This window comes from Lottia gigantea (genome assembly GCF_000327385.1).
Source record: "Lottia gigantea unplaced genomic scaffold LOTGIsca_199, whole genome shotgun sequence".
NCBI classification, from domain to species: domain Eukaryota; kingdom Metazoa; phylum Mollusca; class Gastropoda; family Lottiidae; genus Lottia; species Lottia gigantea.
The window spans coordinates 186,992-205,666 of record NW_008708395.1 but is presented as its reverse complement, the minus strand read 5'-3'; the positions used below and the strand labels follow the sequence as shown (position 1 = coordinate 205,666).

The following is an 18,675-nucleotide window of genomic DNA, read 5'->3' as shown; positions in this document are numbered from 1 at the left end:
TAATAGATGCTTACAGTGTTCAAGATAGACATAAAAGTTTATAAAACCTAATTACAATCCCTTTAAGTAAGCTCTTTGTTCAGGGTTTGTAGTAAACAAATATAACGTGTGTCAAACAAATAACTGATTTTTTTTTATATAATACAATTATATACAGAAATAACAAAATGTACTAATATTACAAGATAAATTCATATTTTTTACCATGCTTAAAGTTTCTACAAATAAGTAAACCTCATATTTTTTTTTTGACTATATATATACCATAAAAGACAAGTACGTTGAATTTTTCTCAATTAAAATTTTCCATCAATCTTCCATTTAAAAATCATGTTCATGAAAATAATGTTAAAAATACATAATAATATTGGGTCGTTAGTGTGCGGGAACACCAACAGTCTTGGTTGAAGATTTTTGTCGTCTACTAGTCTTCTCAAGAATTTAACCAAACGGCTGCAGGTTCAAGAGTAGACTAAAACTCTGATTGGATGAACACAAGCTCTGTCTAGTAGATGCTAAAACAATTGATAATCGTGTCTTGGAAGAGCAGACACAAAAAGAGATTTTCCTCTAGATTTGGGTCAGTGACAAAAATCGGCGCCAAAGACTGTTTGTGAGCCTGCAGCGTAAGTCTGACAATATCACTTTGAAATTAAAATAACGTTCACATTATATACAAGGCTCCTTATAACAAAAGTTAATGTTCACTGGGTCTTTCATATCAATTTGGCAATGTGGTCCCTTTATAAATATAAGCTATGAGAAATTGGCTAAAAGTGTAATAGTCCAAATTGCTATTCCTAAAAATATAAATTGAATAAATATATCATAAATATCTAGTATCTAATTTTGAAGAATACATAGGTCAGTGTTTAAACTATCAGATGTTCCTCTCTTCAGTAAGAAATATTCCTCTATGTACCAATTTGTATATTAGATTTTAAAAGCTTCTTTCAATATTCTTTTTTGAAAAAAAGATGCCTAACATGCAATAAATTTAAATTCTGTGTTGTTTATAGTTCTAGAATATTTAACTCAACAGTTTTTTTTTGTAATATTTCGATCTCTTTTCCCCAGAAGAGGACAAAATTCAAGAAGAAACAAACCCTACAATTTTTAGATTTCATCTGCTATCAATTTGGTCCAACAGATTAACAAAATGTTCAAGGCATAACACTAACAAATAAATGGAAGCAGGGATTAATAAGGAGTGTAGGCCTATCTTAACAAATTAGTGCATTATAAAACCTAAGTCACAATATGAAAGCAGAATGATATCACTAAGCAATTCCCTCCTCTAATTAAAAAGCGCATGAGAACAGAAAATTCCAAGTATCAGGCAATATTTTTTCAAAGGAAGAACAATTTTGGAGTCGCCTTCTCAGATATCAAACAGCTCTGGTTACTTGTAAGATTTTAAGCAATAAAGGCTCATAGGTTATTTCAGAATTTTAACCACCAATTCTGATATCTGCTATGCTATACAGTTATTGCTTTCAGCTAGGCTTGGCGGGAATGTTGAAATATATTTCTATTTACTTAAAATGCAACCAAAACATAAAACACAGTACTTAACTTACAATACATGAACATAATATATATATATACTTCAAGGGTAACTTTGCAGACAAAAAAGAAGTAAGAAAAATTAGTTTTCATAACAGGCACACGTTATGTTTACATACTGTCTAAAATATATAATTGAACAGCATTTGCAAGCATTTTCAAAAATTTCAGATTCTCCGGAATTTAAATTGGAATTGTAATGCATTGGTATATAAATAAGGGATAGTGTTTAACCAAATATCTGTGACTTGTTCTTAGTGCCTTAATAAATATTAGTATGCCTTTATGTATAAAAAGCAGCCTTTTAGCCTATAGTTGTCCAAGCATGTTGTCAAAGAAAATTTATATGAGGCATGCCATAAACATATAATCAAAAAACAAAAAAATGTCATTATACATTTGCTAACTGAATATGAAATGTGCCTGTACAAGTAAGGGTTCACTCACGTTACAGGCAGAGCAGGGTGTCGCAGAGAAGAGCAGAGAACAGCAGAGCAGGGTGACCTTAAATCAATCATTCACTATGGAGGATTTCGTGAATTTCAAATTGCTTGACAGCAATGCTAATTCAATAATGGACACCACAAGCTGCAAGCGATAAGAAAAGCCAAATTTCTAAAGTGTGTCGCTCTGTGTCCACTCCACTTTCTGTGTAAGCAGCTTAGCATCTGTACATCGGAAACTTATTAGACACTAATGCTGCCACTTAGCACTTTTCTCTGCTCAGCTCGGCTCAGCTTGTAGTGTGAAAGATCCCTCAGAGTCCTTACATGCAATTATAAATTGTGGAGTAGTGGACAGAATTAAAAAGAACCAACTTTGAAGTTAATAAAACATTGTGCATATTGATGCATATGGCAGTAAAAAAAAAAGGAAAATCATCTCTTAGAGTATATGACCTACACATACTATATTACTGAATTAAAAATCCCGATATCCAGCTGACAATGTTCAATTATGTAGCATATTAAGCTATGTGACCTGAAGAATTTGAATAAGAAGCAGTTGCTATTTACAATATATCATTGGAATAGACTTGAAACCTTCAGTTTACAGAGTAAAATAAATTGAATGTCATTTTCGTTGACAAAAATATGGCTACGCATTTTGTCAGTATTTCGGTCAATGTACATATCACGTCCATAGAGCCCTAGAATAAAATATAAACCAATCTGCAACTTTTTCCACCAAAATATGTAATCATCTAGTACTTGTAATTGGGAGTTAAAAGATATTTTTGTGGATGAAGTTGCAAATCAGAGATTTATAACATGTTAAATATTCCTCCCATTAAAATCGGCCTGAAAGCCGCTTATTTGTTGGAACTGTTTTGTTCTGAAGAAGTTGTCAGAAACTCGTCTGAACGTTTATGAGAATCCAAAGCCTTGATCATTCCCATGTCATGTGGTAATTCAGACTTCCGCCTCAACAATGGCTTTTCTTTGCCTTTCTTCTTTTGCAACTGTAAAGAAACAGAAAATACATGAAAATATGACAATGATGGCAAAATGGGCTGGAAGTATATACAATATTATCAAATACAATACATTTAGATACGCTAATACAAAGAAAGTTGGTCAAAGATACATGTATCCATGTACTAATCAACGCATAAACAGTCATAGTACTTCTCAGTAGAATAAGTGGTTGTAGGAGCTGTACAAATCAATGTTTATGTTTTTGCTTCATCCACCCAAAATATAGGATTGTTTTATAAGCTAAAAGGGCTTATATTCCACTATTTTTTATGATCACTTTTAAGAGATAAAAACATAAAATCTTATTTATCGAACTTCAATATATTAGTCTAATATTCTGAATTGTTGGAAAAATCAAAATAAAACAATACATATATCCAGATATACTTCCAAATCAACATATAATTCATAACATATATTTGAAGCCTTTATGGATAAGCATCAATATCTGTGTTCGATATAAATTATGAATCTCCACGAATTGAAACTAACTAGTATTATTAGCAATTAGTTGTGATTTCAAATCATTGTAAAATAGTTTAGATTATCTAGAATCTACAAAACTAGTTAATAGTGAAAGATGATTTTATTAATGATATTAATGTTTAATCAACTAAATATAATGCAAATTCTTACAGTAACCCCAAACTTAAAGGGATTGTTAAGAGGTTTTCTAAATTTTTTATGTGTATCGGGGACACTAATAACATCAATTTTCACCATTCCAATTTTCAATTAGACATCCTGGTTCCTGCAATACCACTAATACTAAGTGTTTGATGATGTCACTAATCGAAAAGGGCCTTATAGTGATGTCATCCACCACTTAGTTTTAGTGGAATTGCAGGAACCACGGACATCTAATTGAAAATTGGAATGGTGCAAATTGACGCTATCCGTGTCCCCGATACACATAAAAAATCAGAAAACCTCTTTACAATCCCTTTAAGTCCACTGGAAACAATTCAATTCTACATATTGTGTTCTATATGACTCAAATACTAGGCGAATACAATTTCTTAGGACTGTTCAAGCTTGTCAGTTAAGCAAATTAATGGGGCTGACACAAAAAGCATATACCGGTCATTTAGATGGGCTAATAATTTAGTACATTAGATTTGTCAACCCTGTAAATGAAGCGAGTCAAAGAAGCTGGCACAAAAAAAAAAGCATCTAGTCGTTCAAATGGGCCAATAAAATATGTGTGTTCTTTGTAACCCAAACCCTAAGCCAATAGGAGTTGTTAACTCTGAAAATGACGCATGTTTAGACCGCAAAATGGAAAAAATATCTTGCCATTCAGATGGGCCAATAAAATGAGGCACAGTGCGTTGGGAGGTTATGTATGTTGAAGATCTCTAATAATTTGAAATGGAAAAAGATTTGGTACATTAGCCAGAACATAAAAGTATGTCATAACCCTTCCATTTCATTTTAACCCCTTCATGTATCTTAATCAGATTGGTATATTCCCTACTTCTGGCTAACAATCTTATTACAGAGTAGTCAAAACAATTGATGACGTTAAATATTAAAGATTAATATAAAGTCACACATTCTAAAAATTTAATCAGAACAACTAGTAAATCTTAAAAATAAAACTAATTAAAATCAAAAGTCAAACTGTTTATTTCATAGGAATTCTTTTACCAGGTACGAAAACAAGGAGTTGCTACATTTTCAATTTTTATACCAGATAAGGAATGTGTCCAGCATTCAAAAATGGAACAAGCTTCTAGCTGTTCAGATAGTAGAAAACTGACGCACATCAGATATAGCACCGCTGTCCAGGCATAATGTGCATCATTGTCCATTGCATGGCATTGCTGTTCCTCATTAGCAAAATAGATTCAGTTTACAGAATTAAGAAATTCCATTTTATAAGATATCACTGTGATGTCAATAATACTTAATGTAACTTACAAACATTGGTTGAAATGGTGACATCACAAATTTTGTAAACCGAATTGAAAAAGGTTTGATCACCAAATAGTAGAATAAAAATGCTGGAGACATATCCATCTTGGTATAAAAATAACCCCCCAAAAATACGAAGAATTCCTATGAAATGTAAACTATAAGTTGAATCCTATACCTGATCAGTAGATTTTACTGTCACTTTCTTTAGTGGTAAATTAATCTTAAAATACATTCAAATATTTCCTCAAAATTTTCAATATTTTAGAAAGATTTGATGCTATTCCCTTTAGAGTCATTGACCATGCAAACAGAAGAAAGAATAGCAATGTTCAAAAATGCCTGACAAATCTGGCCATACCGATTCAACATGTTTTTAAGGCCAGAAATAACACTTTTTATGATAGTTACTAGGTAATATAATATCACCATATCTTAAAGGGGCAGTTAGGCCATTTTTTTGACCAATCATACTTTAGTCTCAGAAACTGCAATTTTTTAACTGAGCTTATCAGTAAAAGTGTTCACAGCTCGCCGTCGAAATTTGAGACTTCAAATCCATATGTGTCCAGAATTATTCACGTTTGAATGTTAAAATGACGACTCATCAATTTAAGGTACTCTGTGATAGAAAAGACATATATAGAAATAGTTGAGTAAAATTCTTAGTTTGAGATATTTTTAAAGGAATTATGTGATTTTTGTACATTTCTAGTACTTCTGAAGACATAATTTTTCAAGACTAAAATCAACCCCCAAAATGTCACACTTGTCCCTTTAAAAGACTACTTCAGAAAAAATGTTGGCCTCAAATCTTAGAATTTTTTATAATTGTACAAACCTCCTTAGCTTCACTTTCTAATTTCTCCATATTCATAACAACATCCCCTTCATCTTCTGGACCAGGGTTTGAATTCATTGAGTTAATTGTGTTCAATGACTTCACTGAGTTATTGGTAATTGGATGGCCTAATGCTGACTGAAATTGTTGGAACTGAAAGAGGGGAGAAAAAGATTCTTTCATGAACTTTTTTTAACCCTCTCAACAAAAGTGGTCACATAATGTACCCATTATTTTTCAGCAAGCTAACTTTTAAGTTGAGTCCGCAATTGAGCCTAAAAACAATAAATACTTCAATACCTTTTGTATACATGGGCTATCTTTAGCTAATGAATTTATCTTATTCCATGCTTCTTCCCTCTGCTTATTCTTTTCCTTTTCTCTGTAAAAAAATAAATATCAAATGTGAGAGGATGCCCTTATATTTAAATTATGTTCTAAAAAGGAAACCTAGACTCATTTATAGCTTTATATGTGACAGTTAGCATGCTATTCTGGCCAAGCATGTTTGTTGTGGTCAATCTTCAGCAACATCAGAAGCCAAGACTTGGTTTAACAACTCAGCTTCTTTTTCTAGAGAACACAAATATATAGGGATATTCCCTTACACCAATAGACCAAGGAAATGGATCTGAAATATACCATCTTCAGATGGCTTAGTCCAAAAATATTACAAAAGAATCACCACCCACTATTATGCTCACTGTCACAAGGGCGTGACATGCCCACACCTATTCAAGAAATGATGTCACTTTACTTCCAGGTTTTAAAATATTCCTTCCCTTTTGAAGATTTGACATAGTACAATTTCAGCAGCACTTTTCATTGTTCATAACACCCACTTTTATGGTCACTGTCACATATATTTCTTCCCTTTTGAAGATTGGACATAGTTAGTACAATTTCGGCACTTTTTCTTGTTCATAACACGACAGATGTGTATGTAAGGAAGAGAGATAAGTAGTCAGAAGTTACTTACTTTTGTCGTTCAACTTTGTACTGTTGTGTACAGTCATCAAACAGTTTCTGATTCATTTCCATGAATAACTTGAGAGCATTATATATTAATCCATGAATAGTTCTAGATAAATATATAACAATATACATAATCATATTTAACAATGCACTATATACATAAATAACGGACATAGAAAAATAACAAGGCACATAATTTGATCTTTCAGCTTTCTTTTGGGGATATAAAATCTAGTATTCCAACCATATTTGATTGCACTTGATATATAACAAGTTGTTTTCTAGACTGTAAAACTAGAAGACTAATAAGGAGAAAAACTGCTAAAAAATATTCAAATTTTGCCAGAATGTGGTACATGCTGAATAGTTAGCACTTTTTTGGTAACATAAGTAACAAAACAAATCTTCTGTTCTGCATCAGTCAATGCCACGCAGTTTGAAATCAGGGACGTTTTTTCAGGGCCACTAAGTCAACCCTGTTCTAGATTTGAGAGCATGAGAATAAGAAATGTTCTTACTTGTTCCAATGTTCTTTACTCTTATATAATGCAGGGAACATAAGAGGTAAAATAGTGGAGGCATTTTCACCAATCAAACTTAATATATACTCATTATTCCAGAAATATAATGCCCTTTCAGCAACCTGGAAATAAAAATTTTTTACTATCAATAACAATGTATCAAACCAAACTCATCCAAAAAATTATCAAAATCAACACCAAAAAAATTGCAGCCTCCGACGCATTCAAATTTTGACTCATTTACATAAGGTCAAGGACAATAACTCTGGAGATCATAGCTGAAAAATACTGCAATTAAAATTCTTGAGTTGACAAATACATTTCTTTTGTTTCTTTAGGATTTACAAGCAAATTCTGAAAGTCAAGGGCAATAACTCATTAACCCTTGCAAACAAATTTCATAGAATATGCATACTTTTGAGAACAACTTAATTTGGTCATATGAAAGATATATATTATGGTGTCATACCTGGAAATGAGGGCTTGAAACACATTTAGCTAATGTTTTAAATAAAGGAACCATAATTTTGGTAAATTCTGCCGGTTCTATCACATCAAGCACTTCTTCTAACTCATTTAAAAACATTACCTGAAAATTGCAGAGGGTGGGTGAAAATCACACATAAAAAATCAGTTCTCTACATCAAACCTATTTACTTTGATATATTGATTAACCATATTGTGGTCTAAAAGGGCAATGAAATTGCTTAACAATGATCTTCTGTCTATCTGCTATGGAATGGGTGCTATGGGTTTAAATCCTTCTCATTTTCTGGAGACAAGGTCAATACTCTCAAGCATCAGCCTGGTTCCATTGTTCATTAAAACCTTACTTTGATTATCACATAGAAAAAGAAATAAAGGCAAGAAACAAGTAAATTTTACAAGGTTAACAACTTAGGTTCACAGTTAAGAATCCTTTCTACCAGCTGGTCCTTGATCTTTCCAGGATTATCCGTACCCATTTACAGCTGGGTCGACTGGAATTATTAGTGAAGATGACTTATTCAAGGTCACCGAACTTTCACATGCCGATCGAGATCAGAACCCACAGCCACCATTTGCTCGTAACCAAGCAAAAGAACCAACGTTCTAACCGACTGTGCTACTGTTACACTTGACAATTTGACAAAAATTCATAGAATAGGAGACTAACCTCTTTTGGACTGTGAACTTTTGGCCAGAATTTTAACAGACCCATAATGGCCTAGAAAGAGAAGAAACACATTAATTCATATTTAATGTTCATGTACCATTCTGTACATATTCTAATTTATGCAAATTTTTTTTTCTAATAATAATAATGTGACAGTCTTATTTTGCAATTGAAACTGCCATTTGAATCTTAAAAAAAATCAACTGAAATATCCTCCAAATTTTTTTGCAAGCAAAAGTTTCAACCTAACTTGAATTTATACCCAATTTGATACACAATATCTAAAGCATAAAGAATTTGACATCAATTTCTTTGGTACAAGTGTTGTGTTCCTCAAAATCTAACCCAGATGCAAAAATCCAAACTGAGCATCAAAAAGTAGCTTACTGGTTCTGTTAAACTAGGATCTTTCTCCAGGAATTGAACAACACAGTAAGCTAGTTGAGGATGATAGACACTCAATGATTTAGCTTTATGTAGTGGTAGTAATACTTTTAACAAGAATACTTTATGTTCTTCTTTCAAAGGTAAGGCAAAACCATTGATAATACTGAAATATAACATTAGATATTGGATGGAAATAAGATTGCTTTCAGCAGGAATAAGTGGAATTGCAGGAACCACAGACATCTGATTGAAAATTGGAATGGTGCAAATTGAAGCTGTCAGTGTCCCCGATACACATAAAACATTTTGAGGGCACCAAATTTTGTGAATTTGTCCTAACATGCCTATTTTGCTGGGACTCAAATTTGTGCTTTAGTATATTTTTTCAAAATAGTTATATTTAATAACAATAAAACCCTGGGTTTTACTACTAATCCTAATTCTTTTGTTTATTTGTACTAATCAGCCCATTGTTTGAATCCCCATTAGAATAGAGACCATTGTTTTCTTAATCCTCCTTAAATCAAGTAATATCATAGTCTTATTGTGTTTGATTTTGTGAAGACCTGAATTTTTGGTTGACATGAAATCCAAGAAAATTATCTTTTTACAAAAAGTAAACTGAACAAGGAGAAATGACTTGATTCTGAAACTGACTAATTAAAATACTATTTAAAGTTGACTTTCTCTTTCATGATATCTCAATGCATTTAAATCTAACCACATTGTCAAGAATGGTATGTTCACATTACATTATATAATTCAGCCAATCAAATGTTACATTCAGTAAAAGCTGTATCACAACTGATGACTTTGATATCATTATTAGACTATAAGGAAACTTTCAATAAGTTTAGCTGAACCCAATTTAACAAAGGGCATTGTTAGATTTAAAATGAAGACAAAATAAGATGGATACAAGATCCCTTGAAGTGTAAAGAATTGGGTATTTCTGTATAAATAATTTATGTTTCTAATATCTCTTACCTCCCTAATATTTCTAATAATTCAGCAACACCATTATGATGTTCCGTTTCATAAATAAATCTAAAAACAAACAAATAAATTGTCATTTCAAAATATTATTGGGTTAAAATCATAAACTGCAGCACAGTGAATATGACAGATCTCAATATCCACTTCAGCATGGATTCAGAGCAAGGGCAATAACTGCTGCTGTATAATATTCACCAGAAATAATTCTTTTTTAATTCTTCAATTTGTGCTTATAAAGTTTACAATCAAAGTAATCAAATTAAATCTTTTTGACTTTTCTTGATCACTCACTGGAATTGTGCTGGTAATTCTCTTCTAATTAGCTAATTATGAATTAATTATGGACATGTGAGACAAACTGGTATTTTTTCAAGTCATAAGAACACTTTCTATTCATATAAGTATTATCATTTTCATTTTCATAAATGAAAATAAGGGAACCCCATCTTTAAGAGAAGCTATAATCAAAGAAATACTCTCTCTTAGAATGAATGGAAAATTCCACTTCTCAAACTTAGCCAACTTGACTATACACTCATTCATCTTTGGTCCTATCCAGTTTATAAAACAGAATCCCACTATAACCTGATTCATGTAACTAAGTAAATATTATGGATTATTTAAATTACTTACTTGTAAAATATATTATTAATTTGTTTTCTTATATATGCTCTTAAACCTAAAAATTTCCCATAAATACGATGTAAAATAGTTTTTAGAAAATCTCTCTCTCTCGGATCTTCACTATCGAATAAATCTAACAGCTGAAAAAAAATAATCAGAAAATCTTAAATTCCTTGTGTTCTAATTATGATGAGGTTTGCAATGTTTAACTATATGTTAAAACTGAAAACAGTTTCTGTAAAAATTACATATTCATAGCTCAATCTTGTCCAATCAAAATGACCCCTGCTGCCTCGGTAGTAAAATTTCAGCCAATCAAAACAAATCACTTGTTATGAAGCTTTGTTTGCGAACGTAAACAAAACGAGAGCAGCGTGTCATAACATATTTTAATTGATATGGAATTGAGTAAAATCTTTTGAAGCCGAGAGAAAATCAAACCTTGGAATATTTACTTGGGGGCAGCGGCAGAGCCACGTTGTATTTTGTTTACATGACCTCATTAATTTTCCATTCTACCGATCTGATTAATAAGGTTCAAATAGCACCAAACTCATTTCAACACCCACAAAACAAAGTGTAGTGAGCTTAGTTTAATACAGGTTAATAAGACCATGTCAAAATCAACGAGAACATGAGAAATGTGTGTATCTCACATTATTTCATGCTATCGTCTCATTTACACATAAATTTCTAGCTCACTTTAGATTCTTCAGTCTATAAAATGTCTACAATTGAATGAGAATAGAATAATATTGAACATACCTGCTGCACAAACTTTTGGTCAATATATCTTTTGGCCGTATTAGGCTGAAAATCTGGCGATTCCAAAAATCTCAGAAAGAATTCATACACCAACTACAAATAAACAGATAGCTTGTTAGGCAAAGCATTGACCATTCACTACAGCAATTTCAATTCATATTGGTGAAGAAAAAATTAGTCTAAAATAAGAATCAAATCATATTGAATCATAATCATTTTATAAATCTAAATTTCTATGTAGCTTTTGTCAAAACCTATCTAATTTGGAGGTTCTATAGCACAGCAAATGGAGCAAATGGAGGCTGTGGGTTTCGATCTCAATCGATGTGTGCACGTCCGATGACCTCGCATAAGTCATCTTCACTCATAATTCCAGTTGATCAAGCTGTAAATGGGTACGGATAACCTGGGAAAGATCAATGCTAAGAGATTTGGCCAAGGACCAGCTGTTTTTTCGAAAGGATCCTTAGTTGTGAACCTAAGTTGTTATCCTTGTAAAATATAGTTCTTTCTTTCTTATTTTTTAAAATTTTAACCCTTAGCATAAGGCAAAGCCAGTATTAAATGTCAGAACTTTTACCATTATCTTCATCCCAGAAACATGACTTACTTGTAGGTGTGGCCAAGCAGCTTCTAATGTAGGTTCATCTTCTTCAGGGTCAAACTCAGCTCCGCTGGGATTAGAGGAGGGAGGTAAGGTACGAAACAAATTGGTAGCAAACTGAAAATATAGTGTTAAGACGTTTAGATACAAATAACTGAATTTGAGTTTTCTACTGATAATCTGAAAAACCAGTGACCACTTTCTCAAATGATTTATTAGTTAACCAAATTCGGTTAGAATTTTAAGAATAACCGAACTGCATTGAATTTAGGAACAAACCAGCAATTTGATCATTTTATTTATCGTATTAACTGTGAGATGTTAATGGCAACATTTAAGCTTGGTTCATAAGGAGATTATCAAATAAGATTCCTGAAAGGAATACTACGTCTTAGAATGAACATAAAATTTAAGAATTCTAAATTTGGCCAATAAGACCATATATTCATCAGTAGATATACCTGGTGTCATAAATAACATAACAGGATCCTTATATAATCAGATAAATCCAAAAAACTTAGTAATTATTAACAATAAACTATTGAAAACGCTTAATATTAAGATTAAGCGTTTTTCAATAATTACTTAATTTTATGAATTTTCTAGATGTTACAGGGATTCTGTGTATGACACCAGGTAAGTTCACTGATGAATATATACTCATATTGACCATTCTTGAGAACTTAAATTCTATTTTCAAAATTTTCAACTCATTTTAAATCCCACATAATATTTTTGTTCTGGATTTAAGTTGTTTTAGTAATGTTCTTTGAGTAAGCTTAATTTTAACTTGCATGAATCAAAAACTCTTTATATCTTCAAATGATCACATGAAATATTGCACATAATTGAACGACATTTAATATCAATGTGTTAATTAATTTTCTGTTAGTGTTGTATGATGTTCACATGTTCATAATGTTAAGGCGTCATATGCTTTCAAAAAATAAACCCTGTGAAAAACATCCCTCTAGCCCTGAAGGTCAAGATATCATATTTCACGGTTTGTTTTGAAATTTGCTAATTGAAATTATTTTATAACACCTTATACAACAAACAACAGTTGATTAAATGAAATTTTTGGCGTGAAAAATGTCTTGAAATATGTCACGCCATACGCAAAAGGTCAACATCCTGCAAGCAATGGTTGGGAATTAAATAAATGCCAGCCACCCAACTGAACTTAAAGTAAAATATTGTATCCATCTTGGTCATATCTAATGAAGGATCATAAATTTTCATATAGAATCAAAATAAGTGAATCTTGGTCATGGAATAACTATCGTTAACAAGTGGTTGCCAAGCAAGATGTATTCACTTCTCTAATGAATCTGGAGTATATCAAGGGCAGCCGTCAAAGTAAGTCAAATCGTCCCAAGATATTGTTGATCTAAACCCTCACAGTAACACAAAATTATATAAAATTCTGATATAAACTGTCACCTCTATTAAGTTCACAAGCCACATTAAACATAATTTCAGTGTATCAAAGGATGAAACTCTGACACCCTTTGTCAAATCGTACTCAAATTTGAACTTATCCAAGATCTCCTGGATGGAAACTTACACACCAAATTCTATAAACAATCAAATAAAAACTGTGGTCTCTACTGCGTCAACAAGCAACATTTAACATAATTCCAGTGCTGGTTAAAATTCTGATGCGGTTGTCGAATTTTGCCCACATTCGGACTTGTTTCAGATCACATGGATGTAAACATAAGCTTACACACCAAATTCTATAAACAATCTGATAAAAACTGTGGTCTCTATTGTGTTAACAAGCAACAATTAACATAATTTTGGTAGATGTTCGGATAATATAAAATAATGACTCCTACCATATTGATGGCTTCAGGATAAATTGCATCCGTAATAACTCCTCTGTTTTGACTGACATATTCCACCATTTCATTCAATCCTGCCCTTTTCACTTCTTTCCATTTAAGATCACTCAAGGGATCTTGTACAAAATCAAATAAAACACAACATTGGTGAATTTTGTTAATGAACAATTCTTCCCTTTCAGCTGGAGTCGCATCTGAAATGAAATGAGGTCTTATGTCTCACTAGATTGATGAACTTAAAGCAAACTCACTTGTTGAATTTGAGATCAACTGAATTGAGCACAGTCGTTTGCAAGGTATGCTCACTTTTTCTAGTCTGCAACTGGCTTTGCTAACTTGGCCTCACTTTTCAACAATCCACACAACTAAAAATTATTGTCTGAGCAAAGCAAACAAATTTTGAAGACATATTGTGTGATCAGGTTTATATCTTTTCAATGCAAAGACATCCCAAGACTAACAGAACTATTTTGAGGCTGCTATTCCAATTTTCATAAATATAATGTAAAAAATTCCAATTTTTTTAACTTTGCTCAGACAGTAGGCACTTAACCTTTATTTTCATATGCTTGGATCTTTAACCTTGAAACAAGTGGCACAGGGTCTCTGCAAGTGTTCTCAAATCTAACTGTCCCTACACAATACGACAAGTTTGCATGTTGTAACATATGGAATTGTTATTCTTGGTGATCCATTCATTTTAGTAAGATTACATAAAATAAATAAAGCATGAACCTACCCTTTAGTAGCGGTAATTTCTGTAATTCCCTGTTCTTTGTTATATTAAACCGAGATGAGCTCTGACGCTTATCTTTTTTAACATGAGGGGTTCCTGGAAACTTTATTTTGTTTATAGGTGCTGGTGGTGGGTGAACATCATTTGAGTTTTGGGCCTTCTTCTTGGATGCCTAGGTTAACAAAAAATATATTAGTCTACCAACTACTAGCTTTAGGTTCTGAGCCTGTTGCCTTTATTGAATTAAGCCAGATGCTAGCCAGTTAAGGCATGTTTATCCTCACACATATTGCAACTCTTTGATTGGGTTTGTCAACTTGGCATCTATTTCAGGATGTCCACAATAATGTAAGTGTATTTTGTAAAGGCTAAAGCTTAAATATTTTACAATTTAAGACTAGTCAATATAACAGTAAACTCAGTCGGCTTCAAAAAATCTTAGTTCACAATTCCAGTATAAGTGTGATTTGCATATATTTATTTTAGTACCAGTACAATTCAAAATATAAACAGTGCACGTTACTTTATTTCCCTCTAGTTTAAACATATTTCAAGTGCTAAGTTAATATTTCAATATTGCTCTGCACTTAATGAATTGAGTGTTATTTCAACATGAAAATTTTCTTTTTAGTCTTATTTCTTAATATCAAGTCTAAAGATCTTACATAAATAACATAATAACAATAACATAATGACACTCAATAAATATTATCAATAATTCATACTGTTAAACTGTTAATTGGCACAAACACTACTGATTCGAAAAACAACAAATTTTCATAACAAATGTAACTTACATCTGTTTCCGTTTCAGCAGCATCCTTGTTGGCAGACTTCGTATTGGCTGGGGTCTTACCTGGAGGCTAAAATCATAAGATATTTAAAAATCATTAATGGATTGAAGAAGTTATGTGTAATGGGAAACCGAGAGCATCTATTTGCACAATTCTAATATTCAGTCAGATGCCTGCGATTCTTGAAAGTTCGTGAAAACTAAACTATCAGTTGTAATAATATCTAAAGGTCTTTGCAATAAGACATCACAAAATGCCTAGTTTTAGTGAAGACGCAAGAACCACAAACATCTGCCTGAAAATTGAATTGGTGCAAATCAATGTTTAAAGCTTAAGTATCATAAAATAAGCTTACTTATAAAAAGGTACCATACCTTGACAGACAATGTTACATATTGTGCCAAAGGAAGCATATAAGCTTAATAAAATAAAGGCTTAGAAAATTCCTGGTAGGCAATTCATCAACATTAAACTTGTCAGAAATCTCATCAATCTATCAAAATCAGAAGAAAACTCTAGCTTCTATTGTGTCTAACTCCTTCATCCATCAATCTTCATAATGATACCTAATGAAGACAGTCAGTGCATGCTTTGCCATGACGGCTTCATGATGAAAACATTACATGTGTACACGTCAATAATCATTAAGCAACTATTAGAGTACCATATTACCTTAGATACGAATAAAATAGACTAATTAAAAAGGTTGTCAATATGCTCATAGATATCTCTTCCAGTACTGGTACAAACAAATTTAACAACATAAACCAATAAGTGCTTGTGACCTAACATAAATATTATAATCAAATCTTCAAGCAACGGATTAGCCTACACAATGGATAGGATTATGTTTTAGCATATTTCCCTTTACTAGCACAAGCCCCAATACTAAACAATCTAAGACTCTGTTTTCTGCAATACATCCATCGCCAGGCAAATATTAATGATAAATCTTCTCATATATAAGAGCAAAAATATCTCTAACTAGTCCATTAAAATTCAATCGTCTCTTGTTATTTATCACTCTAAGTTTTCAAAAGTAGTACCGTAATTTGAATAAAGTTTACATTTTACAATCCCATTTTTGAGGAATTAGTGTTGTAATACAAGAATATAAGTGAAAGAAGGCACAAACTAAGAATGTGAAAGAGCGGTACAAACTTCAGTAGGCCTATCATCACAGTCAGAAGTCAAAGTTCATGCTCCATTGCTTTGATTACAAGGATTCTTAGCCTTAAACGCAGGAGAAGGCTAATCATAGCCAGCAAAATACCTTTAGCAGAATCACTACCAAAATAAATCCTTGAACCAATGGCCTTGCCATGGGCATTTACCTTTCAAGCCTGACCTGCCTAACTACTTACTTTCCAAGCAAATATATTCTAATCTTGCACTTATTCTTTTGTTTAATTCTTATATACAGTGTATAAAATAAAAAGATATCAAACAAAGCAAACATAGCATTTGTTAAACCAGAAGCAAATATGTAACTGCAAAATGGATTTTCGTAACGGTTGTAATTCAACCAAACCTAACAGTGCAACGGTGAACTGAATAGAATGGAGGGGGGAAGTGGTGTTGACAAGGTGTCCACAAAAACAACTCCTCCAAAACTTAAAGCTTAAAATATCATAATAACTTTGATTACGGCAAATATGTAATGAAAAGAGTAATTACCTTATCCTTTTTGGGTTTATTTGGCATGATCTCTACCCAAATTTCAGACGTAGAGGTAGAGAATTTGTTGATGTTATTATTATTATTATTATAATAGAGAAACTCGATTGCAGTAAATTAAATCATGGCTTCTGATTGGTCTATTTACATCACATGTAATGCTGCATTCCATTCTTCTTCAACAATCTGAGAACACGAGAAATACGATTGGAAAAAATTCGTAAATACAGTTTTAGGATTAAAACTGTGTACAATGGGATATTTGAATAAAAAAACGAATCGCCCTCAAGTTCAACCATGAGGACAAATTGCATTGAAAAATTTTGAACGTAAAATAAGGAGTATATGGCGTCCGTGTTAGCATTTTGCCTCATTTATGACCAATTGGAAAAAAACATTATCTCTAGTTTGTAATTTTATCGAAACTGTAAACACCATGCAGTGCGCAATATGGATATTTACTCCTAGATACACACCATTAACGCGTATCTTTTCGCTTTAAACTGTTGGAGATCTGTAAGGTGTACAGCCTGCAGCACACGGGAACCTGGACTACTGTTCCATCTGAACGACTACTGGACGTTTTTCCACGACAGACTCAAACCCCCTGCCCTCACCAACCTTAGACAAGGGCAATAATCAACAACTTGTCACTTAACAATTTAAAAACAATGAAGATGATGATGACAGTGGAATAAGTGGGGACTACCAGACGAATTTCTGAGATGTTTTTTGAGCAAGTAGATGGTCACCTCAAAATAAGACCTTTCACAGGCCTGGGGAGTAGGAGGGGAACCTTGTAGGCTATTTCTATGGAGCCAGTTTTATTTTGCATATTCTTAAATGACAGAAATATTTAAATTCTGAGCTCACGGGAAGTATATTTTAAACAAATTTTAGAAACGAAACGCCTCAAACTTCTTACCACGAAGTTTCAGCCCCTGGGTACACACTAGATTATAAGAGCCCCTCCCCCTCTTTTTCTAAAGATTCTTTAAATGAAAATGTTAAATGACCTTTGTAGAAAGTACTGAACTGTACTCAGTATAATACAATAGAATGTCAACACCTGAACTTAAACCATTATTTTATAGCCTGGGTGTGAGCAGAAATCAGGGATTAAGATTTAACATTCACTGCTTGCTTCAAGTGAGGTCATTTTTCAAGCGGAGGTCCGATGTGCCAGTACCTCTTGTTGCTTGCTCTGAACTAGGTTTCGATTCTTAGAAGGTAAGTTTTTTTTAGTTTTTTTTAGTTTTTTTTTTATTGATGATACATTTTAAGATTGGTGTTTGTGCTATTCATTTGTGGTTCAGAAGGTCAATATTTTTGCTAACGGTCTGTTAGTCCACTTTCAAAGTGGTGCTTCAAGTCCCACCTTCACCTGCACATTGCGTGCCACTTTTGTATTTACTAAATCGGGAGCACAAGGGTAGGATTTAAATTACAATGCTTTATAATTTTCCATTTTCCAGATTGTTCTTATGAAAAGTCATGTTATATTTTGTAGGTGGCCATCCCATCATGTCTCCAATCTGTTGTGCTGAGATCTTGCTTATGGTTTTGCAATGTTACCGCCCCGCATTGTCTGTGTAAAAGTGGTATTATAAGAGTTGCAATTCCCATGGAATGGACCACTCAAGATGGGTAAGCTTTACTTGTATTCTTTTACTTTTTCCTATCCCCTTTTTTCCTTTTTTATTTTTCTTCACATGGTAGTGACCAAGTACTCATATTAACCCAAACAATCTACCGCTAACACAAAATGCCCATACATGTATTTAGTAGCCT

The 18,675-nt window shown here is 32.6% G+C and overlaps 1 protein-coding gene across 1 annotated transcript; it reads right to left on the bottom strand.

Moving 5' to 3' along the window:
• Positions 1 to 1,039: 1,039 nt before the first annotated feature.
• LOTGIDRAFT_201847 (hypothetical protein) lies at positions 1,040 to 16,951 on the bottom strand. Its single transcript, XM_009053076.1, has 17 exons — positions 16,885 to 16,951; positions 15,211 to 15,276; positions 14,417 to 14,585; positions 13,672 to 13,871; positions 11,837 to 11,947; positions 11,227 to 11,319; positions 10,471 to 10,601; positions 9,829 to 9,888; positions 8,842 to 9,004; positions 8,455 to 8,505; positions 7,768 to 7,887; positions 7,296 to 7,420; positions 6,782 to 6,883; positions 6,103 to 6,184; positions 5,803 to 5,955; positions 5,140 to 5,184; positions 1,040 to 3,028 (listed from the first exon to the last, which is right to left on the bottom strand). Exons 1-17 carry the CDS (start codon positions 16,909 to 16,911, stop codon positions 2,879 to 2,881), a joined length of 1,848 nt encoding a protein of 615 aa, XP_009051324.1. The 5' UTR covers positions 16,912 to 16,951; the 3' UTR covers positions 1,040 to 2,878.
• Positions 16,952 to 18,675: the final 1,724 nt, after the last annotated feature.

Bases quoted from the DNA above. Each gene is read 5' to 3' on its own strand.
- LOTGIDRAFT_201847 (XM_009053076.1), bottom strand. From the start codon at position 16,911: ATGCCAAATAAACCCAAAAAGGATAAG. The intron at 14,586-15,210 runs GTAAGTTACATT...TTGTTAACCTAG, and splicing joins CTGCTGAAACGGAAACAGAT to GCATCCAAGAAGAAGGCCCA. The intron at 5,185-5,802 runs GTTTGTACAATT...ATGTATTTTAAG, and splicing joins TAGAAAGTGAAGCTAAGGAG to ATTAATTTACCACTAAAGAA.